The sequence below is a fragment of the Oncorhynchus kisutch genome, linkage group LG11 (genome assembly GCF_002021735.2).
Source record: "Oncorhynchus kisutch isolate 150728-3 linkage group LG11, Okis_V2, whole genome shotgun sequence".
Classification (NCBI taxonomy): Eukaryota; Metazoa; Chordata; class Actinopteri; order Salmoniformes; family Salmonidae; genus Oncorhynchus; species Oncorhynchus kisutch.
In genome coordinates, this window is record NC_034184.2 from 32,243,524 (window position 1) to 32,265,104 (window position 21,581).

At 40.9% G+C, this 21,581-nt stretch overlaps 1 protein-coding gene across 1 annotated transcript; it reads left to right on the forward strand.

Moving 5' to 3' along the window:
* Positions 1-1,423: 1,423 nt before the first annotated feature.
* Positions 1,424-21,581, forward strand: LOC109899759 (coiled-coil domain-containing protein 6). The gene is made up of 9 exons (XM_020495268.2): positions 1,424-1,941; positions 2,991-3,140; positions 7,631-7,759; positions 8,166-8,269; positions 8,496-8,656; positions 12,150-12,306; positions 12,563-12,663; positions 17,248-17,369; positions 20,242-21,581. Exons 1-9 carry the CDS (start codon positions 1,687-1,689, stop codon positions 20,428-20,430), a joined length of 1,368 nt encoding a protein of 455 aa, XP_020350857.1. The 5' UTR covers positions 1,424-1,686; the 3' UTR covers positions 20,431-21,581.

The window sequence follows — 21,581 nt, forward strand, 5'->3', positions numbered from 1 at the left end:
CAGTTAACCCACTGTTCTTAGGCCGTCATTGAAAATAAGAATTTGTTCTTAACTGAATTGCCTAGTTAAATAAAGGTAAAGTCTAAATAAAATACATATATGTAATGTAATGAATGATTGATTGAATAATTAGCCAGACAAAGAAGAGGTAGTAACAAAATAACATTTTCAAGAAATGAAATATTCTATAAAGTGTATTTCTAAGCACTTTCAGTATAACATCACAGTAAGCGGCAGGTAGCCTAGTGGTTAGAGTGTTGGGCCAGTAATTGAAAGGTTGCTAGATCAAATCCCAGAGCTGACAAGGTAAATATCTGTCATTCTTCCCCTGAACAAAGCAGTTAACCCACTGTTCCTAGGCTGTCATTGTAAATACAATTCTGTTCTTAATTAACTTGCCTAGTAAAATAAAGGTTAAAAAATACATGCTTTTAGTACATTTATTATACTTTTGAATGAGTTAAATGCAAAAAAATATATAAAAAATCAGTAGCTAAGCCAGAGATGAACACATCTTGGACATAAACTGTCATACCTTGGCAAGTTGGGATGTGTTCTCAGTTCTACAGTCTTTTCAGATCTACAAAACCCAAGAAGCCATCAAGAAGTGTCAATAGGGACACCTGGACTGCGTCCTCATTCTCCACCCTTTTCCAGAAGTGTCAGTTGCACATTCCCTGTCATGGATTTAAAGGAATTGGTGTAAGCATTGGCTGGAGGGAGTTTCCCCCATTGATAAATCCACGCGATCAAGTGTCGCAGTGCACACTTGTGGAGAATCAAGACGAGGAGTTGATTTCAAATTTGGTCACAGACATACAGTACCAGTCAGGTTTGGACACACCTACTCATTCAAGGGTTTTTCTTACATTTTAACTATTTTCTACACAAAAGTATTGTTCATGCACTGCAAATTTCCATTAGACGACTGTTGGATAAAGCAAAAGATGAACAGCTTTGTCCTCCTTTTATTTATATTTTACTAGGCAAGTCAGTTAAGAACAAATTCTTATTTACAATGAAGGCCTACCCCAGCCAAACCCTAATGACGCTGGGCCAATTGTGCGCCGCCCTATGGGACTCCCAATCACAGCCGGTTGTGATACAGCCTGGAATTGAACCAGGGACTGTAGTGATGCCGCTAAGCACAGAGATGCAGTGCCTTAGACCGCTGCACCACTCAGAAGCCCAAAACTTCCTCAGTAATATTGTCCACTTAATTGCAATATACTACTCTTTTACTTTCTATATGTTATTTTCTGTTTCATATGGCATCGATAAACATTGGCACAAAATAGGACACCACTTGACAGAGCTATCTCCACAGGGTGGCGCTAATTTAACACGCGTGTGGTTGAAACAGAGCAAGGTCACGTCACACCGAATTTTCATAGGCTGCTGCCGGGTTGTCACTAGAAATCACAGCCACAAAGTCAAACATGGAAACAGCATCTTGCTTTTTGGTCTTAATTTGAGGTTAGGTTAAGGCATAAGGTTAGCAGTGTGGTTAGGGTAAAGTTTACGTTTAAAATACGACTTTAAGAATATACATTGTAGAAATAGGCGGGCTTTAGCCATAATGATGACTTTGTGACTGTGGCAATTAGTGAAGACCCTGCTGCTGCCCCACAAACACTGCAGTCTCGTCTCCTCTCCTCCACCGTACTGTCTGTCGCACACATAGCCATGGCGGACAGTGCAAGCGAGAGCGACACGGACGGAGCAGGGAGTAGCTCGGCTACACCGATGTCATCATCCGCCTCAAATTTGACCAAGCCGGGGGTAGTCATTTCACAGTTTCGATTAGAGGAGTTAACTAACCGATTAGCCTCACTACAACAGGAGAACAAAGTTCTTAAAATTGAGCTGGAGACGTTCAAACTCAAGTGCAAGGCACTACAGGGGGAGAATCGGGACCTGCGTAAAGCTAGCGTCACCATTGTGAGTAACTGGTGGTTTTTGTTGGTTAGCCTAGCTAGCTACATAAAAAAAAATCGCCTAACGTTATACACGCACGTTAAACATACGAAATTGCAACCAGGTTAGCCAACTAACGTTAGCTAGCTACCTACCTAGTAGCGAAATAAAGGCAACGTAGTTGTGCTTGTTAAGAGGCTAGCTAGATAACTTAGCTAGTTTAGTGAGCTAGCATAGCTAGTTGGTTAGCTTGGTAACCCGTTTTGTTTTGGTGATAACTAACGTAGTTTATTAGCTTGCTCGCCAATGTCCTGTTGTTAATTTGCAAACACCAATCCATTTGACAAATGGTGACAAAGAAGTTGGCGTTTGTATCCAACTTACGTTAGAATGTTAGCTGTGTCATCTAAACTAGCCAACTAGTCCGCTATTATGAGGCTTTGGGTTCTCATCGTTATTTATTTTTGTGCTTAACGTTACATATACCCCTTGACACAAACGTTGAATTTATAATAAATCATAACCTAGCTAGTCCAACAACACCTAGTATGCATCAGTAGACTGACATGGATTTGATTTCCTCTCTCCTCGTTCCCCTGTTGTGTGCCTCCACCACCCCTTTTTCTGTCTGTCCTCGCCATGACAGTTGACAGTACAACATGTTTTATAGGTAGTTCCTCAACGTCAGTCACTCATTCAGTTAGTGCAATAGGCTACTTCTTGAGTCATTGATATGGGGGGTGGACTAACTGCTTCCTCTCTAGCTGACAGACCTTTAATGCAGCAAATTTGCACAGTGCTATTCCTTGTTTTTGTTAAGATACTACTGCGCCAATTAGAAAGCCATCAGCTTTATGAATCCCATATTTTAGCGGAATACAGCTGTGAGCTGAGCAGTGTGGTAAAAGCTGACATTCGATTGGCAAAAACAAATCACTTCATATGTTGCCATTGTTACCCAGTGCAAAAAAATGTTAAGCATCCCATAACACATTTATGACAGGTATTCGGTGAGCCATTTTGTTGTGAATGCTGCACTGATATTTTTGGTACATTTTGTCCTCTGACTGCAGCAAGCCAGGGCTGAGCAAGAGGAGGAATTCATCAGCAACACTCTATTCAAGAAGATCCAGGCCCTGCAGAAAGAGAAGGAGACCCTCGCTGTTAACTATGAGAAAGAGGAGGAATTTCTCACGAATGAACTGTCAAGAAAACTCATGCAAGTGAGTGACATCTGGAGAATAACTGACCCTGGGGCATTTAACTTGTGCCGAGTATTTGTCGCAATGTCAACCTAAGGTTGTGTGTTTGAGTCAAGAACCAACAGCATTGGTTCTTGACTCAAGTTATTTTATTAACTGACCTCATCACTACTCTAAATGACTCGACTGACTACTCCTATTCCTGGTTTAGGCTATTTGGTCTCTTTTGCAACTGACCCATATTTTGCCTCGGCTCCATTACTAATATGAGCTATTGACCTTTGTTGTACTGACTAATGGTTTGATGTACAAAGAAGCATGAATCTCACTGGACCACTCATGTGTTTTAACAAACCCAGGTTAAAGGTCAGACAGTCTAGAGGCTCTTGTTATCTGGCCTGTTTCATAACATAAAACAGGCCCACTTTAGTGTCAACGGACGCTCCTTAGCACATGTTCCCCTCACCAAGTGTCGTCATAAAACATGGACTTGTCTAACATACTTTTCCCCATGAATTTCATGTCAGTGGCCTGCACCAGGCTAGAACAACAATGTTAATGTGGATATGAACTAGCAACCCTGTTCTAACACACCCCAGGCTTCAACAGTAAATAGTGGTTCATACTATTAGTATTTTCAGTGGTATAGGCTACTACTACTACTATAAGGACAGGGCTGCCTCTATACCAGGGGTGGGCAATCATTTTGGGAAGAGGAACACAGGGATTTCGAAATTCAACGGAGGGCCGCACCGATTTTTCTTTGACCAATTTGATAGTCAATCTATTTGCGGGCCAGAGAGAGGGCAGTTATTTGAAAATAGATAGGTCAATTATAATTTGTACATACAGTACCAGTCAAAAGTTTGGACACACCTACTCATTCACTCGTTTTTCTACATTGTATATCATAATTGGCTAGCAGCATACCACTCTGCATCCCACCGCTGGCTTGTTTCTGACGCTAAGCAGGGTTGGTCCCTGGATGGGAGATCAGATGCTGCTGTAAGTTGTGTTGGAGGCACCCTTTCCACTGGTCTAAAAAAAAAAGATCCCAATTCCCCAGGACAGTGATATGGGACATTGCCCTGTGTAGGGTGCCGTCTTTCGGTTGGGAAGTTAAACGGGTGTCCTGACTCTGGTCACTAAAGAGCTCATGGTACTTATTGTTAACCCTGGTGTCCTGGCAAAGTTCCCAATCTGGCCCTCATACCATCATGGTCACCTAATCCTCCCCAGTTTACAATTGGCTCATTCATCCCCCCCTCCTCTCCCCTGTAACTATTCCCCAGGTCGTTGCTGTAAATGAGAATGTGTTCTCAGTCAACTTACCGGGTTACATAAAAAAGAATAGTGCAGACATCAACTATGAAATAGCACATATGGAATCATGTAGTAACCAAAAGGTGTTATACAATTAAAAATATATTTGAGATTCTTCAAAGTAGCCACCCTTTGCCTTGATGAAAGCTTTGCACACTCTTGGCATTCTCTCAACCAGCTCCATGAGGAATGCTTGAAGGATTTCCTACATGCTGAGCACTTGTTGGCTGTTTTTCCTTCACTCTGTGGTCAAACTCATCTGAAACCAATTGGGTTGAGGTTGGGTGATTGTGGAGGCCAGGTCATCTGATGCAGCACTCCATCACTCTCCTTCTTGGTCAAATATCCCTTACACAGCCTGGATGTGTGTTGGGTCATTGTCCTGCTGAAAAACAAATGATAGTCTCACTAAGCGCAAACTAGATAGGGGTGTGTTTCGCTGCAGAGTGCTGTGGTAGCCATGCCGGTTAAGTGTGCCTTGAATTCTAAATAAATCACAGACAATGTCACCAGCAAAGCACCCCCACACCATAACACCACCACCTCCATGCTTCACTGTTGGAACCACATGTACAGAGATCATCTATTCACCTACTCTGTGTCTCAATTTTTGGAACCAAAAATCTTCAATTTAGACTCATCAGACCAAAGGACAGATTTCCACCGGTCTAATGTCCATTGCTCGTGTTTCTTCGCCCAAGCAAGTCTCTTCTTATTGGTGTCTTTTTAGTGGTGGTTTCTTTGCAGCAATTCAACCATGAATGCCTGACTCATATATATATATATATATATATATATATATATATATATATATATACACACATTTTTTTTATAATGACAATTGCAACAATACTGAATGAACAATGAACACTTTTATTTTAACTTAGAACTTATACTAATACATATGGGCTTTTGGATGGGTGTTCTTAAGGTGATTCCACAGGTTGGTGGTATTGTTTGATTTAGCCGTTGCTGACCCCATGCTTACATCTTTATCACAAATAAGACACCTTGCTTTCCCTGGTGCCAATTCCATGTAATAGTCCCACACTGGTGCTCTGCTTTTCTCTGCCATCTGTAAAACACACACAGCTCTGAAGTGACAATGATACTGAAGAGTCTGCTTAGGAGACAAATACTCTCAACTGTTTGAATAAAAATAGTTTAAGTTACCTGTGATGAATGTTGAAAACAAAAACTGTAATTTATATATGCAGGAAATCCTATTTTAATAATGGACATGGTAAGAATTGACTACCAAAGTGCGAGTCATAAATTCCCATGACACCTTCTAGCAAAATCTGAAAAGCGGTTCATTCATTTATTCCATAGGATATTTTTAGATTCACTTAAAATAATGTCTGTGTTTCGTGTAGGCTTACACCACCTTGCCAATTTTATAACTGTGTAGATATCCATAGGACAAGGTAACTGATCAATATTGGCTAAATATAAGCGAAGATCTTTTTTTTGTAAAGTGGATTTATGAAAATATTTTGACAAATGTTACCTTATCCTAGTGAGATTTACACGGGTATCAAAACGCCGAGGCGGTTTAAGCCTGCACAAAACACAGACCTTATTTGAAGTAGATCAAGACATTCTGTATGGAAGACATGAACGGTAAAATAACGAAGGAACCCCTTTCAAGTTCAGCCGCAAGTTATTACAGGAATTATAACGCGTCGACTATTTCTCTCTAAACCATATACCTTTGACTATTACGAGCCTGCTGCTGCCTACCACCCCTCAGTCAGACTGCTCTGTCAAATATCAAATCATAGACTTAACTATAATAAACACACAGAAATATGAGCCTTAGGTCAAATCCGGAAACTATCACCTCGAAAACAAAACGTTTATTCCGTTCCGTATTGTATCTAACGGGTGGCATCCATGAGTCTAAATATTCCTGTTACATTGCACAACCTTCAATGTTATGTCATAATTACATAAAATTCTGGCAAATTAGTTCGCAAAGAGCCAAGTGGCCCAAACTGTTGCATATACGCTGACTCTGCGTGCAATGAACGCAAGAGAAGTGACACAATTTCACCTGGTTAATATTGCCTGCTAACCTGGATTTATTGTAGCTAAATATGCAGGTTTAAAAAATATATACTTGTTTATTGATTTTAAGAAAGGCATTGATGTTTATGGTTAAGTACACATTGGTGCAACGACAGTCGTTGATTGATTGTTTTTTATAAGATAAGTTTAATGCTAGCTAGCAACTTACCTTGGCTTACTGCATTCGCATAACAGGCGGGCTCCTCGTGAGGCAGGTGGTTAGAGCGTCTAGTTAACTGTAAGGTTGCAGGATTGGTTCCCCCGTGCTGACAAGGTAAAAACCTGTCGTTCTGCCTCGTTCCTAGGCCGTCATTGAAAATAAGAATGTGTTCTTAACTGATTTGCCTAGTTAAATAAAGATTAAATAAAGGTGTCAAAATCAGCGCCCAAAAATACAGATTTCCGATTGTTATGAAAACTTGAAATCGGCCCTAATTAATCGACCATTCCGATTAATCGGTCGACCTCTAGCGCCAACCCAGACAGGAAGATCACGTCAGTGACTCATCACACTCAAGTGATGCACCCCTCCTAGGGACGGCATGAAAGAGCACCAGAAGTCCTGTATCCACCTTCAAATACAGGCCTCTATGGCTGTGTTTAAACAGGCAGCCCAATTCTCATTTTTATTTTCAGTAATTGGTTCATCTGAAGTTAGGGTCCACTGTACTGTAGTAATAGGCTAAGGTTAGGCTGTCAAATGGCGTCTAGCATTCAACTAAAATAGCTCAACCCCCTGTTTTATTAATTTGTTTGTTTTATTTTGACCTGATGATTGGTCGGTATTCGTTAGATATTTGCGAATTGGCCCTAATAAAAAATTAATCTACATAATCCATCACACAATCGTCTTATTTTTAACTATGTTTTGAGCCACACCCTTTTTATTGGTATACTGCCAAAGGTGGTTACTTTGGCTGCTTTAGGCTATATCTAACTGTACCATCGCCATTTCACAAGACATTCTTCACCAGATCACAATCAGAGACAAGCCGTACCAACCCTTAACCATCTCTATAACACGGACCAATCAACATGTAGCCACAGTGCTCTAATGCCAATCTTTTCAGTGGTTGCAATTACTTGCATTGATTTCTCCTCCCCTTTTCCTCCCACAGTTACAACATGAGAAGGCTGAGTTGGAACAGCACTTGGAACAGGAGCAGGAGTTCCAGGTCAACAAACTGATGAAGAAGATCAAGAAAATGGAGAACGACACAATATCAAAGCAGCTCACCTTGGAGCAGGTACCATGACACTATAATGACACCACAGGCAGCTGGTGGCACCTTAATTGGGAAGTACGTGCTCATAGTGTTTGGAAATGAATGAATGAATGGAATGGTTTTAAAGGCATCAAAACACAATAGTTTCCATGGTTTTGATACCATTCCAGTCACCCCATTCCAGCCGTTTGTCTGAGCTGTCCTCCCCTCACCAGCCTCCTGTGAATGACGCCATGCGCAATGACATCGTCTTGGTGCAGCTGAGTCTATTCTATGAGGACAAACTATAAACATCACGTCAGCACTGCCACTTAAGAGAAAGTGCCATTACCGTGCTGGGGATGTATGTGTTTTTTGTGTGGGTGTGCATTTATTGTGCAAGATGTTCTGAAACTGAATCTCTTTTCTGTGTTCCCTTTCTTTCCAGCTAAGGCGCGAGAAGATTGACCTCGAAAACACATTAGAGCAAGAACAAGAAGCTCTTGTCAATAGACTGTGGAAGCGCATGGACAAATTGGAGGCAGAGAAAAGGTACGATTTTATTATGTAACCGTATATTCTTTAGGAGTAGAGTAGTATGTGCACATCTAGAGAAACCTCGGTGCTGGATTCAGTGAATGGTTGAAAGTAAACTAAATGAACCTTCATATTACTGTTGTATGCTCTTCAGTGATGTTCTTTTATTAGGAAAGTAGTAATAATATATCGAATGGTTCTCTCCATCTTCCCTTACTGGCGGATCTGTTAACTTTGACAGAATCCTCCAGGAGAAGTTGGACCAGCCTGTGTCTGCTCCTCCCTCTCCCAGGGATGTTTCCATGGAGATCGACTCTCCGGAGAACATGATGCGGCATATCCGCTTCCTGAAGGACGAGGTGGAGAGACTGAAGAAGAGCCTCCGTACCACCGAGCTGCAGCGTGAGTGTCAAAGGTCGATGGTTAACGGTGAACTCATCATGACGTGCCCTAGTTTTGTAGAAATCATAAAAATTCATAAAAGCTTTGGTGCTCAAGAAGATCTACAGCCAGTTATTTTCATTTTGTTCACTGATTGTTTCACGTGATCTTAGAACACCAGTGGTAGGTCACCGTAGAGTACTCCTCTTTTTACAGATACATGTCTATCATGTGTTTGAAAGGTCCATACACTTTAATTTAATTCAATTTGGGAACGATTAGTTCTACCACTCAAACAGATGTGGACACACTAGGGCTGACCCCATTTAGTCGACTGGTCAATTGTTTGGTTGATAGGCTGTTTGTTGCCCGAGATTTCTTTAGTCGAGCAGTATCAGTCAAATAAATAATAATTGCATACAAGACACCTGTCTGATTTCGCGCCTGTCGGAGTGGACTGATCCATCGTGGAGGCCGTAGGGATGGCACAGTCCATCAGTCTAAGAAGTGTGCTGCAGAAATTGTATGTGGTGGTTATATTATGTAAGAACAATGGTGCAACACAAATAAAAAATAATATTATTTTATAAAAATGCGCTTTCTCCCACATTGGATAGTGGTCGCTGTCTGTGATTCTGAAACGCTGTTGAATTGGCGCCTTTTCCTAGACCATGTTGCTGTGTGCATAATAACAAAAGTAACCAGCATATTGGTGTTGAGAACAATGCGGCAGCAACATAATTAGGAGACGAGAAAACAGCCCTTGCCTTGATTGTCTAAGAAAAGTGAGGAGAGACGAAACCCCAACTTAATTAGTTCTATAATCAACTGTTAAATGTGCCTGGCTTTATAAATCATCCATATACAGACACCTACTCATTCAAGGGTTTTTCTTAATTTTTTACTATTTTCTACATTGTTGAATAATAGTGAAGACATCAAAACTATGAAATAACACATATGGAATCATGTAGTAACCAAAATAGTGTTAAACAAATCAAAATATATTTTAGATTCTTCAAAGTAGGCACCCTTTGCCTTGATGACATCTTTGCACACTCTCACAAAAACACGGCGGTTGGAACAAAAATCTCAAATTTGGACTCATCAGACCAAAGGACAGATTAATGCCATTGCTCATGTTTCTTGGCCCAAGCAATTCTCCTCTTATTGATGCCCTTTAGTAGTGGTTTCATTGCAGCAATTCGACCTTGAAAGCCTGATTCACGCAGTCTCCTCGGAACAGTTGATGTTGAGATGTCTATTACTTGAACTCTGAAGCATTTATTTGGGCTGCTTCTGAGGTGCAGTTTAACTTATCCTCTGCAGCAGAGGTAAATCTAGGTCTTCCTTTCCTCTGGCGGTCCTCATGAGAGCCAGTTTCATCATGGTGATTGATGGTTTTTGCGACTGCATTTGAAGAAACTTTCAAAGTTCTTGAAATTTTAGCTATTGACTGACCTTCATGTCTTAAAGTAATGATGGACTGTCATTTCTTTGCTTATTTGTGCTGTTCTTGCCATAATATGGACTTGGTATTTTACCAAATAGGGCTATCTTCTGTATACCACCACTGCCTTGTCACAACACAACTGATTGGCTCAAACAGATTAAGAAGGAAATAAATTCCACAAATCACCTTTTAACAAGGCACACCTGTTAATTTAAATTCATTCAAGGTGGTTTATGAAGCTGGGTGAGAAAATACCAAGAGTGTGCAAAGCTGTCATCAAGTAAAAGGGTGGGTACTTTGAAGAATCTCAAAGCTAAAATATATTTACATTTGTTTAACACTTTTTTGATTCCCACATGATTTCATTGTTTGTCTTCACTATTATTCTACAGTGTAGAAAATAGCACAAAAAAAAAAAACCTGTAATGAGTAGTGTCCAAACTTAACTGGTACTGTGTATCTACAGAAATGAGACAGATCCTGCTTCTGTTTCCTGATTAAACACTCAATAGCCTACTGATTCCGTGAGCACCAAGCCTCACGCAACAAATTCAGCTGTTTTTAAATCTTTGCTATGCTGTAATAAAGGCTTTACACTTATTTTTTAGACCATAGTATTATTTATAATTTATTCAGTCTTTACAGTTTTCCAAATTGTCAAATTATATTTATAATAACCATCTTTCTGTGATCTCTCGTTATTGTCATTATTATTACTATCATAATAAAAAGTAATGTCATCATCATTAGTAGGCTAAGTATAGCAGCCTTGTATAACCACCGGCTGTATGCCTAAGAGCGCATCCTCTATGGTCTTAATACTGTAACTTACTTAGGCCTGTATTTCAATACTTATATAGGCTACTGTATCAATCAATCATTTATTCTTTCATGTCATCACACAGAATACGAGTCATTCATGTTGTAAAATGCAATCAAGCATTTGTTTTAAAATAAAAAAGCGACCATTGAATAATTAACGTTAACAATAAATAGGCCTAAACTGTTTCATTTAGAAAATTGCATTCACGAATTAATGCGACTGTTTTTAGTCTTTACTGTAATAAAGGATTTACAAAAAAAACGAAACAAATGTTACAACAGACTCTGGTACGCTTATAATGTGTTGTTTACATTGTTCCAAGCATATTTTTCTTTGTAATCTAACAGCACACATAATATGCACGCAAAGCTTGTGCCATTACCTTTTTCTTGATCTCCTGTATTTTTGACAACCAGTCAAATTTATTCCACACATCAAACTTCCCCTTTACCTCCTGCGCAACCATGAAACATTCCCCCGTTTCAAGTTATTTTTCATGTCCTCTGCATCCATTTTGTTGTCACGTGTTCAGAGATGGCTATATCCAATTTATTTGTGATAATGATATGCTATAGGTCAGGCCCTATTGGTCACGTGCACGTGATGCATACATGTGTCACATAAAGAGAGCAAGGGTTGAGGGAGTAGGGAATGTTTTTCCTAAACAAATTAGGTAATTCTTTAACATAACTATTCAGTCAGAATTGGCTGTAATTATGTTGCAGCTTCAGTAACGCGGACAGCGCTCTACACACAGTTGATGTTCTTTGGTGGTTGCTGCAGCCACTAGAGGGAGGCGTCAGACCAATCTTTTGTTTGGTCTAAAGCCTTCTTGGACCAGGGCTGTGGCAAAAATAATACTAAGAAGCTGATGAAATCATGGGCTTTGTAACCTCATAACCCTTTTTGTCATTAGAGACCATAAGTGACCTATTTCACCTATGGGGCTAGTGTTACTTTGCAACATGACGAACACAGTGTATTTGGGTGCAATAGCTGCTATACTATAGCAATAAAAAGCACATTAAAAAAACACCAATAAAAGGCTAAGGAAAACAACTATTGAAGTGGTGCATTATAGAAAAGTACTTTTGGTAAGCACATTAATTATAATATTGTCTAAAATCTTTTGCGTCTTTGCTCTCTCAGAACAATACATTGTTGTGAAATGACTCATTTCTGTGTAATGATGATGCATTTAGTTTTTAATGAAACTTTATTTGTCCGTCCCCTCCCAGACACAGAGAAGCGGGCCCAGTACATTGAGGAGGAGCGGCACATGCGTGAGGAGAACATCCGTCTGCAGAGGAAGCTGCAGAGAGAGATGGAGCGCCGCGAGGCCCTGTGTAGACAGCTGTCTGAGAGCGAGTCCAGTCTGGAGATGGATGACGAGAGGTAGACATGAAACAGCAACCCATTAAACACTCTATTCCAACTTCACCATCTCCAACCTATGTTTAAGTTCTATTCTACGGTCAGCCATGCATAGCCAAAAGTCAAATAAGCAACCCCACATTCTCACTTCCTCAATGTCACACTTGATACTCCAATGCTAGTACTTTCCGTTTCAGACAGCGAATCATTGCTCAAGGGATTGGGAGTGATATTTGGAGACAAAATGATTGTCTAAACTGCTATTTTCCTCCCTCAGGTACTTCAATGAGATGTCAGCTCAAGGCTTGCGAGCACGGACGGTATCCAGTCCCATCCCATACACTCCTTCCCCCAGCTCCAGCCGACCCATATCACCTGGTACGTACAGTACAGGAATACCTTGGCCCACGTCCAACACCTCATAATTACACCCTGTTTTATGAATATCTATTATGTCACTGGTTGAAGGAAGAGAAAGTGCCACATCCATAAAGAGCACCATTGACTCTGACAGAGTTGTTGTATAATATTGTATGATATGAATAGGTGTATTAGTTTATATTTAGTTACTCATTAAGTCATATTTTATCTATCGGTGTATCAGGAACTCTCTGTTCCAGTTTGATATATCCTTACTGATAATTGGGTGAATTTAAGGTCACCTTGGTACAAGTCCTGTTGGTTGCTACTTGTTTTGAACATTGGGTTAACAGGTATATCAAAACAATAACTCTATTCTTAAATTAGTTCAATTCAATCTTATTTATATCCCTATCCCCAATCCCTAACCACATTTTTCCTTCTGAAAATGTCCGACATCATGTCAAGTTTGACAGCTTCTAAAGTTGATACCAATTGAGGGAGAAATGAGTTTGTTTGGGTGACTACCTTTGCCTGTAGCAAGTTACTTTTGAGTTTTCTTCTTAGCATATCCTGTTATGCAGAAAGAGAGCTCCTGCAACACCCAGGCTCAGTATGCAAGGTACCTCCTTAAAACCATGGTTCATGTTAACAGATCAGTTTTTTTTTTTTTGTCCAGGAAATGTTTTCAGGGGTATAATTAAAGGTCCAATGCAGCCATTTTTATGTCAGTATCAAAATCATTTCTGGGTAACAATTAAGTACCTTTGTGTTCAATTAAATGGTCAAAAAGATACAAAAATAGTTTCTTAGCAGAGGGCTATTTCTCAAACAATAATTTTGCTAGCAGTGTCTAGGAGGGTCTGAGTGTGGAGGGGAAAATGGAAAATTAGCTGTTATTGGCAGAGGTTTGGAACTCTTATTGTTCTAACTAATTTACCACCTGGTGACGTCACCATGGAAAGCCATAACGCCACCCCACCAAAACAAGCTGATTTCAGATGGTGTTTTCAAACTTAAACTAGAAAGGCATTTCACACTATTATTCCAACCGCATAGTGTGGAACTATATGTAAAACACAGGAAATCAAGTATTTGACTGCCCTGGGCCTTTAAGACCATGGAGCTCAAGTTCCAGTGGGTTGCAAGGACTGTCGGTCTTCAAAACACCTTATTAGAGATTTTTTTTCCTTTTTTTTCTTCAGTAATGACATTTTGGTACTTCATGATATTAACTGACTGAAAGATTACATTGATCTCAAGCAATAACTGCAGCCGCCCCTGAGGATTAGTCTCTCACCTTGAATCACCCAATTAGGCCTACGTTACAACACTCTTTAGACAAACCACCACCAATATCCAGTTGTCTATCTCCCATTCTCCAATGAGCAACATTTTACATTAAAGCTGCTCCAGAGAAGTAAGCATAAGGATGCTCCCTGGAATGACCAAAAATAGGGTAATAGGGTTAGATAAGACTCCATCATGGTAATTTGTCTGTTTATCTCTGACAGTCTGCAGTGTCAGGCAGCTGGAGACATAATGAGCGAGTGTTAGCGGGGGCTGATAGCTCTGCTAGACATGGCCCTAGAAACGCTAAGCAGACCAGGTTACCAAGCTACACTGTGTTAGGCTTCTGAGGCTAATGACCCAAAGTAGCTGGCTGGATGATCGCTGTGGCGTGCACCCAATTAGAAGTGTAAGTATAATGCCAGTTGTGGAGACCTAGTGAGTGCAGCAGCCCCAAATGCCCATGTAATGTATTGATTGAAATGACCATGCTGTAACATGGTCAGCATGTTTCAACCAGCCTTTATGGTGTTTCCCAGTCACGTAGAGATCCTTAAACTTACTTTACTCACATTCATACCAAGTACATGCCACAGAAATACAGTTGCAGGCAAATATATTGGCACCTTTGTTTCCCAGTCATCTCTACATGACTGTGAAACATTATAAAGGTTAGTTGAAACATGCTGACCATGTTACAGCATGGTCATTTCAATCAATACATTTCAATCTACACTCCATAACAGTCCAGTGTTTCTTCTTGAACCATTTCTGGGTGCTTTTGATGTATGCTTGGGGTTGTTGTCATGTTGGAAGACCCACAACCCACAACCTTCAACTGTTTTCTGACACTGGGTTGAACATTGCACTCCAAAACACCTTGATAATCTTCTGATTTCATGATGTATTGCAACAAATCAACCTAAGAGCATTATCGAACCTCCATGTTTGATTGTAGGGAGGGTCTTCTTTGAATGCTTCATTTGGTCATTGGTAAACCTTAATTTATTTTTTTATTTTTTTATTTTTTTTACCCCTTTTTCCTCCACAATTTCATGGTATCCAATTGGTAGGGCTGGGCCACATGGCCAAAATAAACTCAGCAAAAAAAGAAACATCCTCTCACTGGCAACTACATTTATGTTCAGCAACCTTAACCGGTGTAAATATTTGTATGAACATAAGATTCAACAACTGAGACATAAACTGAACAAGTTCCACAGACTAACAGAAATTGAATAATGTGTCCCTGAACAAAGGGGGGGTCAAAAGTAAGAGTCAGTATCTGGTGTGGCCACCAGCTGCATTAAGTACTGCAGTGCATCTACTCCTCGTGGACTGCACCAGATTTGTCAGTTCTTGCTGTGAGATGTTACCCCACTCTTCTACCAAGGCACCTGCAAATTCCCAGACATTTCTGGGGGGAATTGCCCTAGCCCTCACCCTCCGATCCAACAGGTCCCAAACGTGCTCAATGAGATTGAGATCCGGGCTCTTCGCTGGCCATGGCAGAACACTGACATTCCTGTCTTGCAGGAAATCACCCACAGAACGAGCAGTATGGCTGGTGGCATTGTCATGCTGTAGGGTCATGTCAGGATGAGCCTACAGGAAAGGTACCACATGAGGGAGGATGTCTTCCCTGTAACGCACAGCGTTGTGATTGCCTGCAATGACAACAAGCTCAGTCCGATGTTGCTCCCAGGCCATGACGGACCCTCCACCTCCAAATGGATCCCGCTCCAGAGTACAGGCCTCGGTGTAACGCTCATTCCTTCGACGATAAGCACAAATCCGACCATCACCCCTGGTGAGACAAAACCGCAACTCGTCAGGGAAGAGCACTTTTTGCCAGTCCTGTCTGGTCAAGCAACAGTGGGTTTGTGCCCATAGACGATGTTGTTGCCGGTGATGTCTGGTGAGGACCTGCCTTACAACAGGCCTACAAGCCCTCAGTCCTGCCTCTCTCAGCCTATTGCAGATGGTCTGAGCATTGATGGAGAGATTGTGCATTCCTGGTGTTATTCAGGCAGTTGTTGTTGCCATCCTGTACCTGTCCTGCAGGTGTGATGTTCGGATATACCGATCCTGTGCAGGTGTTGTTACACGTGGTCTGCCACTGCGAGGACGATCAGCTATCCGTCCTGTCTCCATGTAGCGCTGTCTTAAGCTTCTCACAGTACGGACATTGAAATTTATTTCCCTGGCCACATCTGCAGTCCTCATGTCTCCTCGTAGCATGCCTAAGGCACATTCACGCAGATGAGCAGGGACCCTGGGCATCTTTATTTTGATGTTTTTCAGTCATTAGAAAGGCCTCTTTAGTGTCCTGTTTTCATAGCTGGGACCTTAATTGCCTACCGGCTGTAAGCTGTTAGTGTCTTAATGACCGTTCCACAGGTGCATGTTCATTAATTGTTTATGGGTTCATTGAACAAGCATGGGAAACAGTGTTTAAACCCTTTACAATGAAGATCTGTGAAGTTATTTGTATTTTTACTAATTATCCTTGAAAGACAGGGACCTGAAGAAGGGACGCTTATTTTTTTGCTGAGTTTATTATATCAAGGCATTTAAAAAATAAAATACAAATAATAAATTTTAAAAATTGACAAGATGACTGTATTTGACAGTATTTTTAGTTTTTGAATAATATAAGTTCTACATTTGCTTTATGAGTAGTGAGTGATCCTAGGATCAGCAGATTAGTGTTTTGGAGTGTAATGTTGAGTCTGATGTTTAACCTAGTGTAAAACGGAGTCTCCATTGAAGGTTGTCTGTCTTAGAACAAGACAAACCCAAGCACACGTCAAAAAGGAATGTTTCAATAAGAGGTTCTGGAGTGACCAGCGAAGAGTCCAGATCTGAATCACATCCATAACCTATGGCAATAGCTGAAAACAGAAGTTGGAGTGCACCCCTTAATAATTGAGGAATTAGATAAGTTTGCTGCTGAAAAGTGGGCAAAATTGGCAGTGAAAAGGTGCAACAAGCTCATTGAGTGTCTGCAGTTATCTTGGCCCAAAGGCTGTTCAACCAAGTACAAGCTCCGGGGGGGCCAATCATTTTGTCCATGCTATTTGTCTAAATAAAAAATGTAAACTTAGGTTTACAAAAATACAATTGGTTCTGCAATGTTGAAAATCAAATAACAAGGTGAGGGGACCAAACATTTTTTTATTTTAAGTTATTTTTTAAGAAATAGGGAATTATTCAACAGAAGTGCAAGGGTGCCAATATATTTGGCTGCAACTGTACATGGAATTCAGAGACATAAAATACATTACAAACTAAATGACTGTCTTCTTCCAGGTCTGTCATATGGTAGTCACACAGTTGGGTTCACTCCCCCGGCCACTCTGTCCAGAGCCGCCATCTCCCACTTCAACGCCCCAGCCCTGCACATCCACGGAGGATCCTCCCACGGCGTAGCGGTGAGTCTGCTTTACTCCTATCACACCACCAATGGACATCTGAACTAGCAAGACTAAGCTATATAAGCTGCACCATGAAAAATAATGGGGTTGATGTGTAGATGGATGAATGCCAGTTATTCTCTAAAATGGCGCAGACAGCATTATCAGATGGTACTAACACAAAATGTCCCGGATCTAGATATCATGGGAGTGTTGTCGTATACATTGATCCTTGCTGAGATGTAGCAATAGTGAAGAATGGATCTCCTACCAATACCATGGAGAAGGGCTGGTGTAAGTGGGCCATTAATCTTTATGGTGTGTATCTAATGAATATCTAATCTGGGTCATATCTTAATTTGTTTGGTACAGTATAAAGCTCCTGTGTCCCCCCCCAGGTTTTCTGAGGAATAAATGAATTGTGGTTGGACATAAGACTGTAAAAACACTGGGAAATCAGCTCCAAATTATATTCCCACGCATAAGAGAGTCGCGTGATCATATAGCAAGGTTTGAAATAATTGTTTTAGTCAAATATTATATCTGTTTGGGATTATTTGTAATTATGTTCTGGACCCCCGAACATGTGCTCAAGAAAAAAAATGGCCCCCTGTTGAATGTAGTTGGTGATCCCTGGACTATATGAATGTTCTATCAAATGAGGTCTTTTCAATAAACGGGCCAGGAGTCAGTCTGAGCCAGCAGATTTGTATGGTGTGCAGGGTTCTTTTCTGTATCAAAAAGGGGCATATGTGGTGGGCATGGTAATGGGTGAGGTCTGCGTAGCTGAATTTCTCGATGGCGGATTCTACATATTCTGCCATGAGCTAAGAGAATGTTGACATTTGTAAAGCTAATTTCCTGCAATTCTATGCATTTTACCATGGCTAATGCTGTGTTCTTATGCTCAAACATAATAACAATCAATACTGCTAAATTCATTGCTTGTGGAATTGAAGAATGCTCTTAATTTAAAAGCTTGTATTTCAGTTCTCACACCATTTGGCACAATCTTGTGGGACATCCCTGCCTGTGTTTAATTGTCCTCCCAGTGCCTGTTATCAACTCAGGATGTCCTCTCCCAGTGCCATCAGGGTGGTAATGACTGTGGTGGCGGCAGGGATCAGCCCAATCTGACACAGCTCCCTGTGACCTGTGTCTCCTGTTCAACCACTCATTACCACAGGCTTTAGGAAATTCACTTTCCTGTTACCGCTGTTCAGGTCACTCTGTCCCATCATTCATTCCATTGCTGCGCAAAAGGACCTAGGAGCAGCCTAAGGGAATATGGATTAGCCTATTAATTGCAAATGGACACACAAATATACCCAAGTTCTGAGTAGGAGTCTGAGTACTGAGTAGAACATTTTGTAATTACATCAGTGACTGTCTTCTGCAGACGTCTCTGGCTCCGTGTCAACATCGGCTCGGTTTCCATCCAATTGGCGACCAGATTTTCATGCAAATATTCAAGAATCTGCATTAAGAAAATATGCACATTTTCCCACCAGTGGTGTTTCCACCAAATGCATTTGTTGCGGATACAAATCAGTGTGTGATGATGTACTGCACACACAATTTACTTTTTCGCTTATGTTTTCATGTACAGAATAAAAATCTAAAGTTCAATATGTTTCCATTGCATTTTCAACTCTACCCATAGTTTTGTCCAAAAACTGTTGCGTTAAAAATCAAATGTGCCCCCTCTGGTTTTAGCAGGTGCGCTCTAGCCAACAGCTCTCATATACAGCGGGGGTTGGCTAGTCTACATGATGAGATTATTATGGATAACAGCGAGAAAATTTATATTTGTCAAACAACAGTCAATGATCGATCATCGTGTCACCAGAATACGACCCTCAATATTTATTGGAATGGAGCATCAAGATCACTGTGCACTTTCACCGCCCTGTTAAGTTAATTTATTTCATCTGTAGCCTAATAAACTGCATGGTTTTCCGAGTTGTAGTGGGAGGACCACACATCGTGTGACTCCCAAGTTTACTTTGATATGATGGTTGTTATATCAATATTTGAGCATAACGGCATTTATCGCCATTTCTCGCATAATTCATTTTACAGTCACAAAAAGATCCCACCATGTCAAACAAACCAATTCTGTCGGCATTTATAAAATTGTACCGAAATTCCTGTTTCCATCACAGCTGCCGTGATTTTAAAAATATATATAGATATATATGGTAGGACTTTACTTGCATAAAAACTGAGGATGTAAATGTGGGAGCTTAGTGTCTCTGTACAGTGAAGCCATTCCCTGTGGTTATGGAGACCGGTTAAGTAACATTGATTTCCTGTGTCTGACTGGCTGCTGGGAGAAGTCACAGGAGTTTACCCTCCTTTCATCAGGTACTAGGTGCACCCTCAGGGTTGAAACAGTTCTCAGCTCAGAGATGACTTTGTGAGCCGAACACTCTGCTTCTTTTCAGTGACTTGCGTTTGCCCTTTGCAAAAGTGACACACGCACTCTCTTTTTTTGTGTGTGTGTTTCCATGGTAACATTGAGTGCTCCAGAGATGAGCATTACTTTTTTGTCAGCATGTGCCTCTGAAGTGTGTTGGTTTCTGGGTGGCAGCCGTCATTAGAGATCCTAGAGCTCATCAGTAGTAAGTGGTGGTGACAAGGTGCATCAGGCCAGCCACTCAGATACTCATCAAAGTCAGGGTGTATTTGCCAGCGCTTTGGCACCAGCAGTATTTGTTTATGACTCACCAATGCTCACGTAAGAAGGGGAACTGTTTACGGAAAGGTATTTGAAGGTGTTCGATTTGAAATGGAAGCTTTTTGAGAAGTTTTTTTTTTTTTTTGATGAGAATTGATGTGACTGAGTGTTTCTTATCGCCCTCTGTCTTCCCTCTTTTCTTCAAAACAGAGGCCCTCCCCGAGAAGAAGCACCAGCCCAGATAAATTCAAACGTCCGACACCACCGCCCTCCCCCAACACGCACTCAGGGGCGCAGCCTCTGCACCCGCTCCCCCCGCCAGCCCAGCCAATGGTCCAGTCCATGTCCTCTCCTGCAGCTATGTCGCAGCATGCAGCGCATCCCCCCTCCCAGCCTTAACGTGCTATGCCATGCTACACTACTTCGACAACCAGGGAGTTGAAACCCCACAGAGCAAGTTTCTATGAGCCGGCAGAAGACCTGAAGCAACATGGGGCGTTCTAAGGAGTTTACTGACTTTAACTGAGCTTCTGGGAATTGTAGGCTGATATCTGTTCACCTTGTCTTGTAAATGTTTGTTTTTTGCTTGGAACTGTTAACGATTGGAATTATTGTGGCGCTAACAACCAACACGATGGTAACAATGTCTTGTTGTGGTGTTTGTGGGCTGGATCTGTTGGATCCCTTCCATGTCTGCAATACCACATTCCAACAGCAGTAATGTGCACACCCCACCCCCTTGTTCAAAAACAACTTAATCAATTGCATCCCAGTAAGAATTGCTTAAGTCAGTAAGATGTATTGTAAAAGAAATCTCAGCTTTAGGAGTAACCCAGATATAGGGCATTGATGATGGGAGGGAGCTAGCGTAAAGATATGTTGACTTTTTGATTCTGAAAGACACTGCTTGCCACACTGCTCGGAAAAAAACACAAAAAAACAAAAGGATGGACAGTGGTACATAAACCACAGATAAATGTTGGCTTTTGAGGTATTCAAATGTAGTCTGAGGTGTTCCAATATATGTAGTCATGTACTCTTGCGTCTCTTTCTCTCTCTTCCACAGCTCTATCTCTGGTGTGGTTATAAAAGATTTTGTCATCCCTATGGATATTCCTCATCAGACAAAAACGTAATGCTCTTTACACTAAATATACTGATATAACATTCTAAATGAATGGTACTGTTGAATGACATTTCTATGTATGATTAAAAGCTCTTGAGAAGATGACTCTAATTTTAGTGTGTTGTACTTAGTTTTTACAATATGTGGCAACTCTGACTGTTGGTAATGTTTTCAGTTCTACTGGAGGTTGTCATGTGTGAACCAGTGAAAGACTGACAGTGTTTATCCTTCATTCTGCTCTCTTTTTTTATTTGAATACCAGCATTGAATACACACATAACCGTGGCTTATCTGAAGCATGCACTGTTCTGTAAAATCATGTGTTCCAGTCACACTTGTTTTTGGCATAAGCCTGAGCTGAACTTCACACAAGTTACGCAAGATGAACTTTTGGCACTAATAAAGTAATTGACTGGAAATTATA

Bases quoted from the DNA above. Each gene is read 5' to 3' on its own strand.
- LOC109899759 (XM_020495268.2), top strand. From the start codon at position 1,687: ATGGCGGACAGTGCAAGCGAGAGCGACACGGACGGAGCAGGGAGTAGC. The intron at 1,942-2,990 runs GTGAGTAACTGG...CTCTGACTGCAG, and splicing joins GTAAAGCTAGCGTCACCATT to CAAGCCAGGGCTGAGCAAGA. The intron at 12,664-17,247 runs GTACGTACAGTA...GTCTTCTTCCAG, and splicing joins CAGCCGACCCATATCACCTG to GTCTGTCATATGGTAGTCAC.